At 43.1% G+C, this 16,605-nt stretch overlaps 1 protein-coding gene across 18 annotated transcripts in view; it reads right to left on the minus strand.

Moving 5' to 3' along the window:
* Positions 1-16,605, minus strand: part of BEGAIN (brain enriched guanylate kinase associated) — a 479,190-nt gene that overhangs the window by 66,939 nt on the left and 395,646 nt on the right. For all 18 annotated transcript variants that reach the window (XM_065595725.1, XM_065595716.1, XM_065595719.1 and 15 more), the window contains one exon: positions 15,332-15,398. In XM_065595725.1, the coding sequence (XP_065451797.1) occupies positions 15,332-15,398 (67 nt within the window). The remainder of the gene's footprint in view (positions 1-15,331; positions 15,399-16,605) is intronic.

Here is a 16,605-nt window from a genome sequence, read left to right on the forward strand (position 1 = left end):
ATATATCCAGTCTTCAACAATGTTGATCAGCATAATTCCAGCTGGAGTTCTTCAGACCTGAGCTATCCGAAGCATCCCAAATCTGGAGCAACCAAAATTAGTGGCAACTTTTGAAAACTTAGACCTTTGCTTCCCCCTCCCTCCCACAAAATATGAAACCATCTCTGCCTCTAATTACCTTTAAAAATAGGCCCAATGTGTCACCCAGAAAACCTTGAGCACTGTTTTTTTTTTTTTTTTAAATATGTCTCAAGAATTCCTGGCCCTGATCATTGAGTCTATCTGAAATGGGGTTGGCATAGAATCCTGGTGTGTTGATGGGAGGCAGGAAGGAACACACAGTTGATTTTACACTATCTTCCTCTTTTAATCGCTGGGTTGCCAGGAGCAGAGAGCCCCCAGCATAATTCAGAGGAGCCTGAGCTTCTTAGGAGGCTGCAGGCTCTGGGGATTCACAGCAGCTTCAGCCAGACCACAGAATGCTTGTGCCATGAGCCAGGGGCTATGGGGAAAGGTAGAGTGTGCCTCTAAATCCCCCAGAGAACTCCTGGGCCATGGGAATTTCAATGTAACTATCTAAACTGGTTTTTAGACTATTTTGCACTGCCAGAGCAGAGTTCATTTAGCCCCATCTCTTTATTTTTGGAGATCTAATAAAACTGAAATCATCCTTCTGTCTGCTCATTAGTGATCAGATTAGGGGATTGATTGCACCTTATTTAAAGGAATTTGATGTAAGTTCATTTGATAACTTGGACATCTTTGATAGCATTTGATCTGCTTTCCTTACATCTTGTATAGGAATGATATTTTTACTTCATTTGATGTCTCTTATTTTTGCATGCAATCATGTTTCTGTATACTTGCTCTATGAAATTGAAAGAAAATCATTAGAATAATTAAATAGAAAATTATGCAGACTTTTTAAAAAGTGGTGTTTAAATATCAGGACAGAACAAGTATCAGTTGCACTGTGCTATATTAAGTTCAGTTAGTTCTGCAAAATGTAACATTAACTATTGTGGCAAAACAAACAATAACTGCTAGTTAAATCACCTAATACAATACTAGAGTAAGAGTTATACAACCTGCTAGTGCATAAGATTCATTCCGTAAATAAATTTCAGTTTACATCTTGTATTGAGAGACCTGAGCTAAATTTGTTAGGGATTTTCATTGATTTTTTTTTTGGCCAGTACTTGGATAACTATAAAGAAGCTTGTGGCACCTTAGAGACTAACAAATGTATTTGAGCATAAGCTTTCATGGGCTATAGCGTGAAGCCCACGAAAGCTTATGCTCAAATAAATGTGTTAGTCTCTAAGGTGCCACAAGTACTCCTGTTCTTTTTGCGGATACAGACTGACACGGCTGCTACTCTGAAACCTATAAAGAAGCTATGTATTAATTTGAAACTTACAAAACTGATACCCACTAATGTATTTTTGATTTAATAATCACATCGTCCTTAAGTGAATTTTATTTAGTCAGACAGAACTTATAATTAAATCATGTCTTTTCTGATCCCCATCATGCCAGATGGTGCTGTGGTATGTTTACAAAGGCAGAGTCAAAAATATAACCCCCGCAGTAAACTGGTTTAAGTTAGTTAATTTTTAAGTCCTCCATTATACACCTCTACCCCAATATAACGCGACCCGATATAACACGAATTCGGATACAACGCGGTAAACCAGCACTCCGGAGGGGGGGGGGGGGCTGCGCACTCCGGCGAATCAAAGCAAGTTCGATATAACGCGGTTTCACCTATAACGCAGTAAGATTTTTTGGCTGCCGAGGACAGCGTTATATCGGGGTAGAAGTGTATTGTGAGTTCTTTTAGGATGAATTTGGAATCAGTACCATAGATTTGTTTGAACTTGGGTTTTCAGTCTGAAAACAACTGAACTTTTGGGATATACTCAAAATAAAGAGACGATTTTCACTTGAGTATGCCCTGCAATAATTAGGAAGTTTAGGAAACACAGCATTGCTGAGAATACGAAGGCAAAGATTTTGAGACTGCCATTATACAGCTGCTTGTGAAATCAATATACTTCATGACCACAAAATACTTAGGCAAGTTACTTGAGAGGTGATTCAGAAAGGGATGTAATTCTAGGAATTGTTGAGATGAGTGGGGATAGTATGGAGATATGTTAGGGATATTTAACCATTGTAGTTTGAGCTGTAGAGTGTCTAGGTCAGGGGTGGGCAAACTTTTTGGCCTCAAGGCCACATCTAGGTATGGAAATTGTATAGTGCGCCAAGAATACTCATGAAATTGGGGGTTGGGGTGTGGAGGGGGTGAGGGCTCCAGCTGGGGGTGCGGGCTCTGGGAGGGGCCAGAAATTAGGAATTCAGGGTGCAGGAGGGGGCTCTGGGCTGTGGCAGGGCATTGGGGTATGGGGGAGGGGGCTTCAGGCTAGAACCAAGGAGTTGGAGGGTGGGAGGGGGATCAGGGCTGGGGCAGGGGCTTGGGGCACAGGAGGAGGCCAGGGGTGCAGGCTCCAGGTGGCGCATACCTCAAGCAGCTCCCGAAAGCAGCAGCATGTCCCCCCTCCAGCTCCTATGTGAAGGTATGGCCAGGTGGCGCTGCATGCTGCTCCGTCCGCAGGCGCCGCCCCTGCAGCTCCCATTGGCTGTGGTTCCAGGTCAATGGGAACTGCGGGGGCGGCGCTTGGGGCGGGGCAGTGTGCAGAGCCCCCTGGCTGCCCCTACGCGTAGGAGCTGGAGGGGGGACATGCCACTGCTTCCAGGAGCCAAGCGGAACCACGGCATGTGCGGAGTGGGGCAAGCCCCCAACCCCGTTCCCCGGCTGGAGCTTGAGGGCCAGATTAAAAGGTCTGATGGACCGGATATGGCCCGTGGGCAGTAGTTTGCCCACTCCTGGTCTATGTCCTTAAGAAAGAGAAACAAATGGCTGTGTACATGGGCTTTCAATAATCATTGTATTAGGGAACCATACTGTAGCTTAGGGTTACCATATCTAATAAATAAAAAAAGAGGACCCTCCACGGGCCCTGACCCCGCCCATTTCCCCACCCCCCAGCCCCACCCCAACTCCGCCCCTTCCCCACCCTAGATCCGCTCCCTCCCACTCCCAGCCACGTGGAAAGGGCTGCCCGAGCGCTACCGGCTTCACGGTTTGCCGGGCAGCCCCCAGACCCTGCGCCCCCAGCCGGCTTCCCCAGCGCAGCTGGAGCCCGGGAGGGGAAGCGCCCAGCCCGGGGCGCAGGGTCTGGAGGCTGCCCGGCAAACCGTGAAGCCGGTAGCGCTTGGGCTTCGGGCAGCCCCCTTGCCTCCAGACCCTGCGCCCCCAGCCGGGCACTTCCCCTCCCGGGCTCCGGCGGCACAGGGTCCGGAGGCATGGGGGCTGCCCAAAGCCCGTAGCGCTCGGCTCTTAAACAGAGCCGAAGAGTCAGGGGAGGAGCAGAGCCGCCATTTTCCCGGACATGTTCGGCTTTTTGGCAGTTCCCCCCGGACGGGGTTTGAGTGCCGAAAAGCCGGACATGTCCGGGAAAAAGAGGACGTATGGTAACCCTACTGTAGCTTGAAAATGTTACTAGGATGATCTCACGTGTAAACGTTGGTAATTTCTTATTCAAAAGAGAATGCTAGCAATTTCCACAGAATTGCTCTCTGAAGACCATTTTTTTAAACCCTTTCACAAAGGGGCAGTGCACTCCCCATTGCCAGGTCCGGCTCCAGGCACCAGCCGAGCAAGCTAGTGCTTGGGGTGGCAGATTGTACGAGGCGGCATTTGGCCCAATCCTAGGGCGGCACGGCTGCTTTTTTTTTTGTTCCGCTCTGGCCACCCTGTAGGGGATGGCGGCGCAGAGGAGGGGAGCGCCCTGCAGCAAGCCCGGCAGGGCAGCCCGCGTCCTTCCCTCCCAGCTGACCACGGCACGGAGCCCTCCTGGCAGGCGGCGTGGCGGTTGGGGCTGCGTGGCAGCGCTCTGCTGAAGCCCTGGCTGCCCCCTTTTCTCTCCCCCCCCCCGCTCCCTCCCCTCCCCTGTCCCCCCGCTAGCCGGGGCACCAGCGCAGGGAGTCCCCTTGCACCCTGGCTCCGGCGGCGCCACAGGGTTTTTTTTTTGTTTTTTTTTTTTTGGCTTGGGGTGGCAAAAAAGCCAGAGCCAGCCCTGCCCATTGCATAGGAATAAATCTGTATTTAAGCATGCAAATCAGGTAAATGCAAGTGCAAATAGGTACTTGTCCATACAATTTGCACAGCTCATCTGATACATGTAGCTTTAAAATCTGTTTTCCTTAATATTATACTGCAGCACGGAGTTATCGAACTAATTGTCCAAATCTGTGTTCATTAGAGATAGTTTCAAGCTACAAAGTTGGAATTCTGATCTAGATTCAAAACCCCATGGAGTATGGGGATGTTCAGGTGTACCATACTTGAAAATCTTTATTAATAATAAGAGGACCTGGATGGAGTAGATTTGCTACAAATTTCCTTTCTATATCCCTAACACATACATTAAAACTATTTTGCAACATAGGGATGTGGAAACAAAGAAGGAAGTAATGCCTCAAATCTGAAGTACTGACCCAATCTAATTGTGGGACAGGGTGAGTGAGATAATCTCTTATTGGACCAGCATCTGTTCATGAGAGAGACAAGCTGCAAGCTCAAAATCTTGCCTCTCTCATCAACAGACACTTGTTCAATAAAAGTGATTACCTCACCCACCTTGTCTCTAATATCCTGGGACCGACACAGCTACAACAACACTGCATACAACAATCTAATTGTGTCCATCAGAGTTAAATTATAGAATTTAATCTTATTAATAATAACCAGTATGCCATTTGTTTAAAAATGACCTTGGGCACAATCTGATTTATGTTCTCTATATCTAAACAATACAGCGTTATTTAAAGGTAACTTGGAAGGGTCTTAGTGATTTATCTAAGGCTTTGGATCTCATGCTCTGATACTTTAGTGGAAGAATTCCTTGCTCTTTACTTCATATTTAACAACATACTAGAAAAGGCCTCGTAAAGGTTTGTTTCCTTGACTACCAAATGTCACAGACTCAAAAGTTAATTTGCATGGTGCATGGTTAAAAAAATTGTGTATAATTAATAACATCACAGAAAGAAATGTTGTTAGAGAAGTGCTAAGATGCAGCTTATTAAGCAAGGAGCTTGAATAATATTGGGTCACTGTTTGTTTGTCTTTGCTCTGTAGAGAAGTAGTGGTGTTAGTATTAAGTATTTTTCCTGTAGGGTGCAAGCCTGCTTGTATTGAAGTCAATAGGAGCTTTGCCATTCAGGAGTAGGATCTGGTACATGTAGTTTAGTTCAGTTACAGAGAAATAATCCTAACTTAATGTTGCACTGAGCTCATCAGGAAAATAGAAATGAAACATTTCATGTTAGGTCAGGACTGCTTGAATCGAAATACTTTGTTTTGTCACCTCAAGCCATCCAGAGTAAGACAAAGTAGGCCCTGTACCCTGTTTTCTCTACTTCCTGCGGGCCAGTTATCTCCAACTCCTGGAGCAGACAGCCAGGGATGGATAAGAGGGGGCAGACCCTATATGCTAGCCAGCAGAACTGAGCAAGTAACAGGGTGTCCTAATTTGCTACTGCTATAGGTCAGCAACAAATTACTAACCTCCCCTCTGCAACAAGGGAAAGGGAGGGAAGTATCTGAGCCTCTGAGTGGTATCTCTGAAGCACAAAGCCTCCCAAAACTATTCTTGTGCTGAAGCAGCTTACATGCCACCACATGCTCAGGACTGTTGCTAAAGGCACAATCTAGCCCTAAGTAAAGATATGTGGAAAGGTGATGTGGAACAAACAGCAATTAAATGGTGCAAAATAAGGAAACAAATGTGTGCACCCACTGAAAGTTCACTGGAGGTTTATTTATTGTGTTTTTTCTACCCTCTTCTGTTTTTTCCCAGTCCTAGATTAAGTCTGTAGCATTCTGTTAAAAGTTCCTTTCCTGTTTATAACTGTTTTGGCCTGTTCTCACAGGGCTATTTCTCTGCAGAACTAGCTGTTTCCAGCTTTAGTTATGTTTATAACTGGATGTAATTAGTTCTATTTTCTATCCTACATAATTTTTTATACCACATGTATCACTGTAGTGTCTGGGCGCCTTCCAATAGTGCATTAAGCAACCTGACTACACATCTGTCATGTCTCTCTCCTATCTTTATTGGGCCAACTTCTGTTTGGTGAAAGACAAGGTTGCCTCTCTCACCAGCAGAAGCTGGTCCAATAAAAAATATTACCTCACCCACCTTGACACATGTCCTGAGACCAACCCAGTGACAAAAGTACTGCAAACATCTTTCTTGTCTCCTCCTCCTCCAAAAGGAGACGCATATGTCTTATTTTGATTTTTTTTGGTGTGTGTGTGTGTAAATATACCTATTGCCATATGCTTATAGTACAGAAAGAAAGGTCAAATTGCCTAACCTTGCCTTTAGCCACACCATCCAGATAAAACCATATATATAGTCTTCATCTGACATCACCGTCCCACCATTGTTTCTCTGCTTGAAGAAAGACACACCCTAATTTTCATCTTATTAGTAAGAGTCTTTTCTTGAACCAGCTGGTCTACCTCCTGTTCTATGCTGCCACTGCTTCTAATTACAATTAAATTTTGTTAATTTCATTTTAATCTCCCTGCATATCAGTGAATTTAAATGAACAGCCTGGATTCCTAGGGTAGAGGAGTGCTGGGTAATAATGTACTAAATGCATTTTAGCTGGAGGGACGAGAGATGGTACTGATTCATGATAATCCCCTTGTGTCAATTTAATAACATCTTCTGAGAATGTTACAAGACACTAGCTTGAAAGAAGAAATATTTGTTTCCTGTAAAAGAGGCAAGTAACTAAGTCTATAGTGAACAGAGAAGATGCTGCTGGAAACAGTCACTGTAATAATAAAACTGACAAATGTCATAACAATGATGATTCTATATACGATTCTGAGTGTACAGGATTCAATTATTAGAGATCCAATATTCAAGCTAACCTTTCTCCCTCCCTTTTTATATGCGCCCCCCCCCAAGTCATTATCTTCTTCCTATCTCGACTAATTTCATACTCCCTCCTGTGCAGTCAAAATTACATTGTTTTGAACTCTGTAGCTGCTGGGCTGTCTGTTTCTGTGAGGTGTTTCTTCCTTCATTGAAAAATAGATTTTTGGAAACAATTGATAGAAACCACTTCTAGAGATGGGGAACCAGAGTAAATGGATCCCATTCAGGTATGTTCTTTGTTAGGCTATGACAAACACTGCCTTTCTATTTTTCATCTGTATTAAAAAAAAACAGGGCTAAAACTAGTGGAAAGCTGTCTCATCTCAACTATGCCTGTCATCTATCAATATCTTAGAGCAGGGGGTCGGCAACGTTCGGTACGTGGCTCACCAGGGTAAGCACCCTGGCGGGCCGGGCCAGCTTTATTTACCTGCTGACGAGGTAGGTTCGGCCGATTGCGGCCCCCACTGGCCGCGGTTCACCGTCCCGGGCCAATGGGGGCGGCGAGAAGCCGCGGCCAGCACATCGCTCGCCCGTGCCCCTTCTCGCCACCCCTATTGGCCCGGGACGGCGAACCGCGGCCAGTGGAGGCCGCGATCGGACAAAACCTGTCGCGTCAGCAGGTAAATAAAACTGGCCCGGTCTGCCAGGGTGCTTACCCTGGCGAGCCGCGTGCCGAACATTGCCGACTTCTGCTTTAAATGTAAGCAACGGGTAGCCCCAGTCCATGAATGAAAAGCGGCACCTGGATGAAGATAAAAGTAGGTAAGGCCTGGTCCACACTAACCCCCCACTTTGAACTAAGATACGCAAATTCAGCTACGTGAATAACGTAGCTGAAGTCGAAGTACCTTAGTTCGAACTTACCGCGGGTCCAGACGCGGCAGGCAGGCTCCCCCGTCGACTCCGCGTACTCCTCTCGCGGAGCAGGAGTACCAGTGTCGACAACGAGCACATCCGGGATCGATTTATCGTGTCTAGACAAGATGCGATAAATCGAACCCAGAAGATCGATTGCTTACCACCGGACCCGGAGGTAAGTATAGACCTACCCTAAGACACAGGTGATCCTAGCAGGAAGAGGAAACATAATATCACTTTCACTAAAGAGTATTTGCCCCCTTTCCTTTATCAAAATGTAATGCATCCTAGAGGTCTTCCTGGACTCCTCACTAATAATGGATTCACAAATAGTGATAATGGACCAAGGTCTATGTTTTTAAAGGAGCCTAAGCATGTTAGATGCCTAACCCCTGTTTCATGGGATTTGGGCAAATGCTTCTTATGTGCTCTTATGCTTTTTTTTGGAAATTCCAGCTGAAATTACCTTCTGCCTTTCTGGCCAGGAGACAGATTCTGTATTCTGACATAGACAGACATGGCTGTGGAAATTCAGGTACCAGGATGAAACAGATGACTTGAAAAACTCAGTAAACAGGGACATATCCCAGGATACTTAAAAACAACTGTTACTAGAATATTTCCTGAAAATTAGAACCGCCTGGTCATTTTACCTGAAAGCACAGAGAGTCCAAAACCCAGGCAAATGCTTAGTAAATATAAAGCAATCACAAACTGGAAATAGAAACCAGGAGACATGCAGCATGCTGGAAAGCAAGGAGGACCTGCTCTGTAATCAATGTTACAAAAAGGAAATTGGAAGTGAGAGGTCTTCTGTCACCGTACAAAACAGAGGGATGAGAGAGGTTCTGTACGTCCTCTGGCTGTCAGAATTAGTGAAAGATTCCTATTACGGATGGGGAGAGGAAGAAAAGTTCTGACTTTGGGAGAAAGGAAGGAGACTTTAGAAACAGCCTCCCTTTGTTTTATTTTCAGCCACTGAGTCAGAAGTAGCAAGTGCTGCAATATGAAATGGACATGTGGGATCAATCCATCTATGCCATTACAAGTGGAAAACTAACTCCTGTACATACACACATAGAATGGAAAATATGAGTCTGTGCCTGCTCAAGTCATGTGCACAGAACAGCTGATGTGTACGCAAGTGGCAGATTTGTGCATGGATATGCATCTACATCTCCACAATGCTGGCAAGTGCATGCAACTTGGGCCTGGGTAATTCGTGTGTGCAAAAGTGCACTTGCAATTTTGGGCCTGGGCTTTTAAAAGTTTGGTCTTGGGTGTATTCATCTTTGGCAACAGTTGAACACTTTGTCATGCTGGTGAGGTTACTGAAATGGATTTGGACAGAGAAAAATTGAATGCAGGGTGAATTTATGGGGGGAAGAAGGTGTGTGTGAGCGATAGATAGATATGGGTTTTGGAATAAAGAAAAGTGGTTCTAAGATAAAAAGGAAAGGTCTTAAAAATATCTAAGAAATTAGATTTTTCAATAGTTATTTTTATAAATTACTTGGCATTTATAGTAATTTCTTCCCCAAAAGAAGATTTTTAGGAAGTTTTCTTGGCTCCAGGAAATACACTTTCTCTGGATTCTGCCTTGACTGACTATCCCTCTAAATGTCTCTGAAAATTCACAACTGTCCTCACTAAATGTGAGAAAATGAGCCTGTCAGGTAGAGCTGACTCTAAATTTTCTTGTCTTTGGGATGCAAATCCCTTAAAGTATATTTAGGTCACCTCCACTTCACTTTCATGGGGCATTCAGCAAAAAGAAAAAACGCAAGTGCTTCTTAGTGAAGAAAAAAAATGAGGTGCTCTAAATCACTCCAACTGCTCAAAGTCACCTTCAAAGTCATCAAATTCTTTATGCAGGAACAAGATCACATGCTGGGTTTTCAGAGTCCTTAGGTATAAGTCAGAAATAGCCTGACATTTCCTCATTGTATCCATCTTCCACATTTTTTATTTAAATACTAATGGCTGATTGAGAGCTGTCATGGGAAAATCAGGCACAGACTTTTATTCTAAAGTCAATGCCTTGGCTCACCCAGAGAGACAAGGTGGTGAGGTAATATCTTTTTATTGGTTTATTGCCTTGGTTCAACCAGTTTGTTAGACGTTTATGCAAAAACTGAGATTTCCAACCAGATTCACCAACCCTTCCCCTGACTCTTCAGTTCCATTACCCTGACCTCTAACAAGTTGAGCTGTTTTGGGGATTCTCTGACAATTCTGAAAAACTGGGGAGGGGGGAAATCATTTCAGGTCAAATCATATGTTGAATGCTTTATTTTTGACCATTTTGATTTAGTTTTTAAAAACTAAAAGGAAATTTTGAAACAAATTGTTTTGAACTGAAAATTTAAATGCTTTATTTAAAAAATGTCAACTTTTTAATTTTTTTTAACTTCTTTAGTTTCCCCCCCACCCCAACTGAAACAATTCTGTGAAACCAAAGCTGTAATTAGGCATTTTGGCATTCTGGGTGAACAAGCATATTTGCGTCCCCTACTGTTTTTTTGAGTTAGGATATTATAGAGTAATGATAATGCAGTTATTTTTGCGTATCGGTACAGTAGGTAGACAATAAAAGCAAATGTAAGGTTCTTTTAGATGCCACATTAATTTTCATACAGTCCTTTAACATGCCTATAGCATCCTATATAACAAGGGTAGGCAACCTATGGCACGCGTGCCAAAGGTGGCACACGAGCTGATTTTCAGTGGCACTCACACTGCCCGGGTCCTGGCCACCGGTCCGGGGGGCTCTGCATTTTAATTTAATTTTAAATGAAGCTTCTTAAACATTTTAAAAACCTTATTTACTTTATATACAACAATAGTTTAGTTATATATTATAGACTTATAGAAAGAGACCTTCTAAAAACGTTAAAATGTATTACTGGCACGCGAAACCTTAAATTAGAGTGAATAAACGAAGACTCGGCACACCACTTCTGAAAGGTTGCCGACCCTTGCTATATAACCTGTAAGTAAACTCATTGAGGTACTAAAAACAACATGGACTGAAAATAATCATATCAAAAATATGGATACTACAATGACTTAATAGCATAAAACATATTCAGAAAGACAAAAAGTTGCATTTCTGTTTATTAAAGAAGGGATACTGGTGGTTTTCCATCATCCCCGCAGTGAGACTATGGCTAGAATAAACAGCCACCTCTCTCAATGACACAGTGAAGAATAAAAGGGGCCGAAGAGTAAACAAAGAATGCATTTACCATGGAGGTGGATTATCTAGCAATTGAATTACCACCATAGCATCTGACTCTGTATAAGCAGAAGCCATCCTTTCTCTGGCCTTTATATGATGGAGACAGCCATTTTAGGGTGGAGGGAGGTTATAAGATTTGTTTTTTACCTTTTGCATTGTGATTTTATTTTTCTAAGAATATTGATTATTGTTTGCTCCCTAGTACAATGTTATGGTTGGATTATACCTGATCATTTCTCTTGATGAATCCTGCCAAGCAAATTGTGATTATGCCTCTTTTAATTACAGCAGCATGGCTTGTTTGTATAAGGCCAGTGCGGGAAGTATCATTCAGTTGGGGAAGCTATGTTGTGACAGTTGATAAGAGGCATCACACATCCTGCATCTTGGCAGGGGGTTAGATTAGATGACACTTACGGTCCCTTCTAACCCTATGGTTCTATGACATTTGACTTCTGGCCAGGTGAGGCCCCCCACACCTAAGTGTGGAGACAGAAGAGAGTATATGGCTGTGGTGATTGTGAAATCAGATTACGCTGTGCCTCAGTGTGAGATAATGCCAGTGCCATGGTTATAGTGAGTAGATGGACATATCACCATGGTGATGACCCTGGTCTCCTAGAGAAGGGTGTCAGGAACAGACTGGCTGGATCACAGCCCAGAATGCTACAAGCACAAGTCATAGTGGACATGTTTCTTCGCTAGTGCATATCTCACCAGCAGCCTCAATCCAGATTTGCACCCAATGCAGATTTCCCTATTGGTCTCTTCCCCTGTACCATCAATAGCCTGTATTTTTATCTGTCAGGGCACAACTGAAAATTATCCGTAGCCCAAAAGTAGAGACCTTCTAAAAGAAAAGCCAAGGTGTGTTCAGGATCCTGGGCCAGTCTGCCCTGAAGGTGTCAAGTCCCTGATGTGTGAGTGCACCTTGCTGGCCAGGGAATGGAGCATCATAACAATGGGTCAGAGGGAGGCTCCTTATTCTGTTCTCTGTAATAGCGATTGAATCAGGCTGGGGCAGCAACAGGTAAGGGTAGGTCACAGTAACAGGAAAACAAGGCTCCAGAAGGGAGCAGGGTGTGTTTTACCCCTTCTGAGGGTTGACTAAAAATGGCCTGTTTTACTTGTGCAGTGTTTACTTTCTTTGTTTCTACTGTTGCTTCCTCTAATTGCAAATCACAAGCGGCCCAGGGCGTCTTCATTTTTCTCGACTGAACATTTTCTCCTAAGCAAGGAAGTCTCTCTGTCCTCCCTCCCCACTTTTGCCAAGCAGGGCAGGTGGCTCATCCCATCAGGGTGACTGTTACCCTCAGTTGGGCAACAATACTTGGTTAGAGTCACAAGGTTATTTTAAAAAGTTTAAAAAAAATGTTTTATAGGTCAGTATTTAAAAGCAGGTACAGGTTAGGAGAAAAACAACTGATACACAAAGAAAAATCTCAGTTTTTTTCTATTTAATGGAACTAATTTTTATGTCACTTTCAACAGTAGGCACAAGTGGATTTAAAATTCCAGATTCCTCCGAAACAGGGCAGTTACTAGATTTGTTTTTTTGCCTTGTCCACCTAATATTTTTCTTTTCAATTCTATTTTGGGGGGGAGGGTAGAGGCAGAAACATAGCAAACTTAGGCCCCAATCCTGCACCAGCACAGAAGCATTCGGAGCCCTTTGTCTGAGCAGAGTTCCTTTAACTTCAATGGGACTCCACCTGCGCACATGCTGTTGTAGGACTAGGACTGTAAAAGTATTGCTTCTGCTCCCCAACCTCCTCCCTGTTCGTTCCATTTGGATATGTTAACTGTTCAGTATCCAAATACGAACCAAAATATACAGGCAAAGGTAAAGCCGGGATGGCATGAGTTTGGGGTTTTTTTGCTTATTTTTTAAATTTATTGGGATTTCTATAAAATATAAAACAGCGCCATCCAGAGGCTTTAAATGCTTTTGAAATACAGTGAAACACAAACTGACCTAGACAACAAAAATTAATCCCGCTGCTTCCCTAACACAGAAAGTGAGGAGAGAGAGAGAGACCTCTTTTCAGAGTAGGAGCCATGTTAGTCTGTATCCGCAAAAAGAACAGGAGTATTTGTGGCACCTTAGAGACTAACACATTTATTTGAGCATAAGCTTTCGTGGGCTACAGCCCACTTCTTCGGCCTCTGTGATCCTAGCCCACAATAATAGCCAGATCGGCTTTTAATTCACCCAACTCTTCCCAAAAGGTTGGGCTTTGCAATGTGCCCTGAAAATCAAATGGTTTGGGCCATTTGAATCAAGAATGGCACACAATCTGCTACATTCCTCCTTCTTGTTTTTATTAGTTTCCATTTGATCTTATTTGTTTTTTGCCAACAGGTTCCCCTGTCTCAATGTTCCAGAAGACAAAGCAACTCTGAGATTAAGTGTTCCATAAAGCCTTGGAGAACCTCTTCAGTTCCTGTGAATCAGTCTTCACTTCCTCTCGAGCTGATAGGAATAAAGAAAGGTGAGGTTCTCCACTGGGACCATGTCCTGTTCCACTCATGCGAGATTCTCTTCTCATGCTTTAAAGCACAGGCTCTGTTGTGGGTCTGAGAGCTCTTGTTTATTCCAAAGTATTTGGTATGACCTAGAAAACTGTTGCTTTCTATAGTGCCTGGCGTTACCTCTTTCTTTTTGTTTGCCAATTGGAATTTCAAAGTGTTATTATTTAGTTGCATTGTGATTGCAACGACAACATGCTAGGTGCTGTCCAAACATAGATGGAGATACAATCCCTGGCCCAAGGATCTTACAATAAAAGAAGAAATGAGCATATGAAGGGTGGGGGACAGGGATATAATCAAATAGATATAACTTAAACAAATCTGCTCACTGTCTCCATCATTGCCCCTCACTTTATCAATTCTTTGCCAGTTACTAATGTACTGATGTTTTATTAACTATGGACCACATCTTGCATCCTTTATTTGCACAAAATTCCTGGGATACGAATGGGTCCATGGATATTTGGAGCCTGGAGGAGAAATATTCAGATTTAAGGTTCGGTTTCCAATTTCCTGTTTAGGGCCTGGGGGACTCTAAATTGTGCGTTCCTGGATTCCGTCCCTATTCCACCCTCCAATGTCTAACAATCCATTTCCTGTCCTCTTTTTCTAAATCTGAAATTCCCCCATCTTCATCAGGCACATTGCCAAGCCCAGTTTGTCTTGCATAGCTCCAGTCTGTCTCTCCAGGCAAATGTTATATGCTATTCTGTGCAATATGCCCCAGGCTCTGCACTAGCATCCTTAAAGGGCTGTATCAGCAGTATGTATGTATGGTGCATGCATGAGGGATTGTTAAAGGACCAGAAAGGAAGGTGAGTTGGGAATGGATGGTTACAGGGTCAAAGGGAGGATGCAAAGGAAGGGTAAAGACCTGAAGACCTTTTGAGATTCAGGCACTGCAACAGAATTCCTCACAACACAATGTTTACAATTGTTGTTCCATGCATATCCCTCCTCAACATCACACCCAAAGTTCTCTTTAAAATCTTCCTAAAAATGAATATTATGTTAAAAGTGCATTGACAAATAAGCATCACCACTAATAAAATTACAGGGTATTTTTACAGCTCCAAGCAGAGTGTGACTGTATGTTCATGTGGTTCATTCATAATGTTCATAAACCCAGAGGCCCATACCTGGTGCAATAATTTCTCCCCCTCTTAGTTACTAACTGGCCTATGGCAGTAGGATCAACATTGACACAGAAATGAATATACTGAGACTGACTGATAGTTATGACAGGATATGAAAAGACTCTCCAAGCTCAATTAAGTCACTTAATAAAGCTGAATGAATGTACCAAAGATCAATGAAACATTTTTCAGTTTGGTAATTTGGATTGCCTCATTTGAATCTTTTCTTAATTAAAACCTAAATATTACAAACCGAAGGAAAAAGACGTTATTAGCCAAATTAACCAGAATTCTTTTAAAGCCAAGATTGTCCAGCCAGATCACCAACTGATATAAATTGACATATCTTCGTTGAAGTTAATAGAACTATGCAGATATATGCCAGCTACGGGGCTGGCTCATTACATTGATAAAGTCATGCTCCCTGGTTTAGTATCCCCCTGTGTACAGCACAAGCTTAATCATACCAATTATGCAGCCATTTGTCCTGTAGCTTAAGAATCATAAAATATATATTTAAAATTAAAAAAAAAACTTACCATCCTGTAAAGTTTATCTTCCAAGTCCTGATTAATTCTTTGTAAGGCTAGATAATTGTTTTGTATCCTAAAACAAAGATGATATAATATAATTAGAAGTGTTTACATATTTCTTTTTACTTGTATTTTTGCACCTCAGCATAAACTTGGGCTCCCATTAATATTAAAGTATATTTACTTTTCACTTCTGCTGCCTATCAATGGATAGGAGTTTAAAGCCCAAGGCTTTAGCAATATATTTACCATCCACTTCCTGAGAAAACCACTTTGACATATTTGCTTACTATAGTTAGAGGCAAATTGTGCCAGAAGCCCTGAATGCACAAGAGCCAGTGCCATTCCTGGACATAAGTATGCATGGAGCACCAGGATGTGGGAACCTGCACAGAGGGTAACCTGTGCACCATGCTCAGGAATTGTGGTGGTAGAGCTGGGGGAGAGGCGTGATCTGCAGATCATCAAATGCATGGATTCACTAACCACGCCTTCAAGTTAAGGGGTGATGCTACTGGAGTTCTGAGATTGCAAGAACAGCCACATAAAGTCATCACTGTATGGCTTAGGAGAATTCCTTCTGGTAGACCACAGGAATCCATGCCCTAGCACACCCAACACATTGACTTGGGCTTGGTGTAGGGAACAAAATTTTGCCCTCAAAAGGATGGATAGATATTTATTTTTATTAACATAATGGGACTGGGGTGGGACATAGGAAACAGAAACTTCCTATTTATTCAGGAGTTACACGCTCAAGAAAGTTTGTCAGCTTCTCCAGGCTATCCTGCTAGTAACCGTAGTGTTCTAGGAGACAAGTTGCCTAGAATCGGCTCTGTCAGAGACATCAGCCATTAGTGTAACAATAGTGACTGTGCCTCATTTTTCCATATCCTAAGGGATGGTGGTGCCCTGTTACACATGTGCATAACAGCCCATCGGTATGCCCTGCTGTATGCAGGTAGGGGCCATTGGCAACTTAATGTTCAGGTTTGAAAAGTTTATCTAAATGCCTCTCAAATCTCTGCATTGGACATCTCATGGGAACAGACCTAAGGCCTTCTTCACTATGATGTCCTAGGCAATGGACCCTGCTAATAGTGAACTTGGATATAATGAACAACTGGGCCTAGGCTGAGAAGTTTGAATCTGAATTCAGCTTCCCAAAAGTACAGTGGGCCTAGAAGCATGATTTTGGTTTGACCAATTATAGAGATAGGGAAAAGCCTTGAAATGAGGATTGAACTATGGATTCAAACTGCCCCAGAGTTGGGTGAGGG

This window comes from Chrysemys picta, chromosome 4 (genome assembly GCF_011386835.1).
Source record: "Chrysemys picta bellii isolate R12L10 chromosome 4, ASM1138683v2, whole genome shotgun sequence".
NCBI lineage: Eukaryota > Metazoa > Chordata > Testudines > Emydidae > Chrysemys > Chrysemys picta.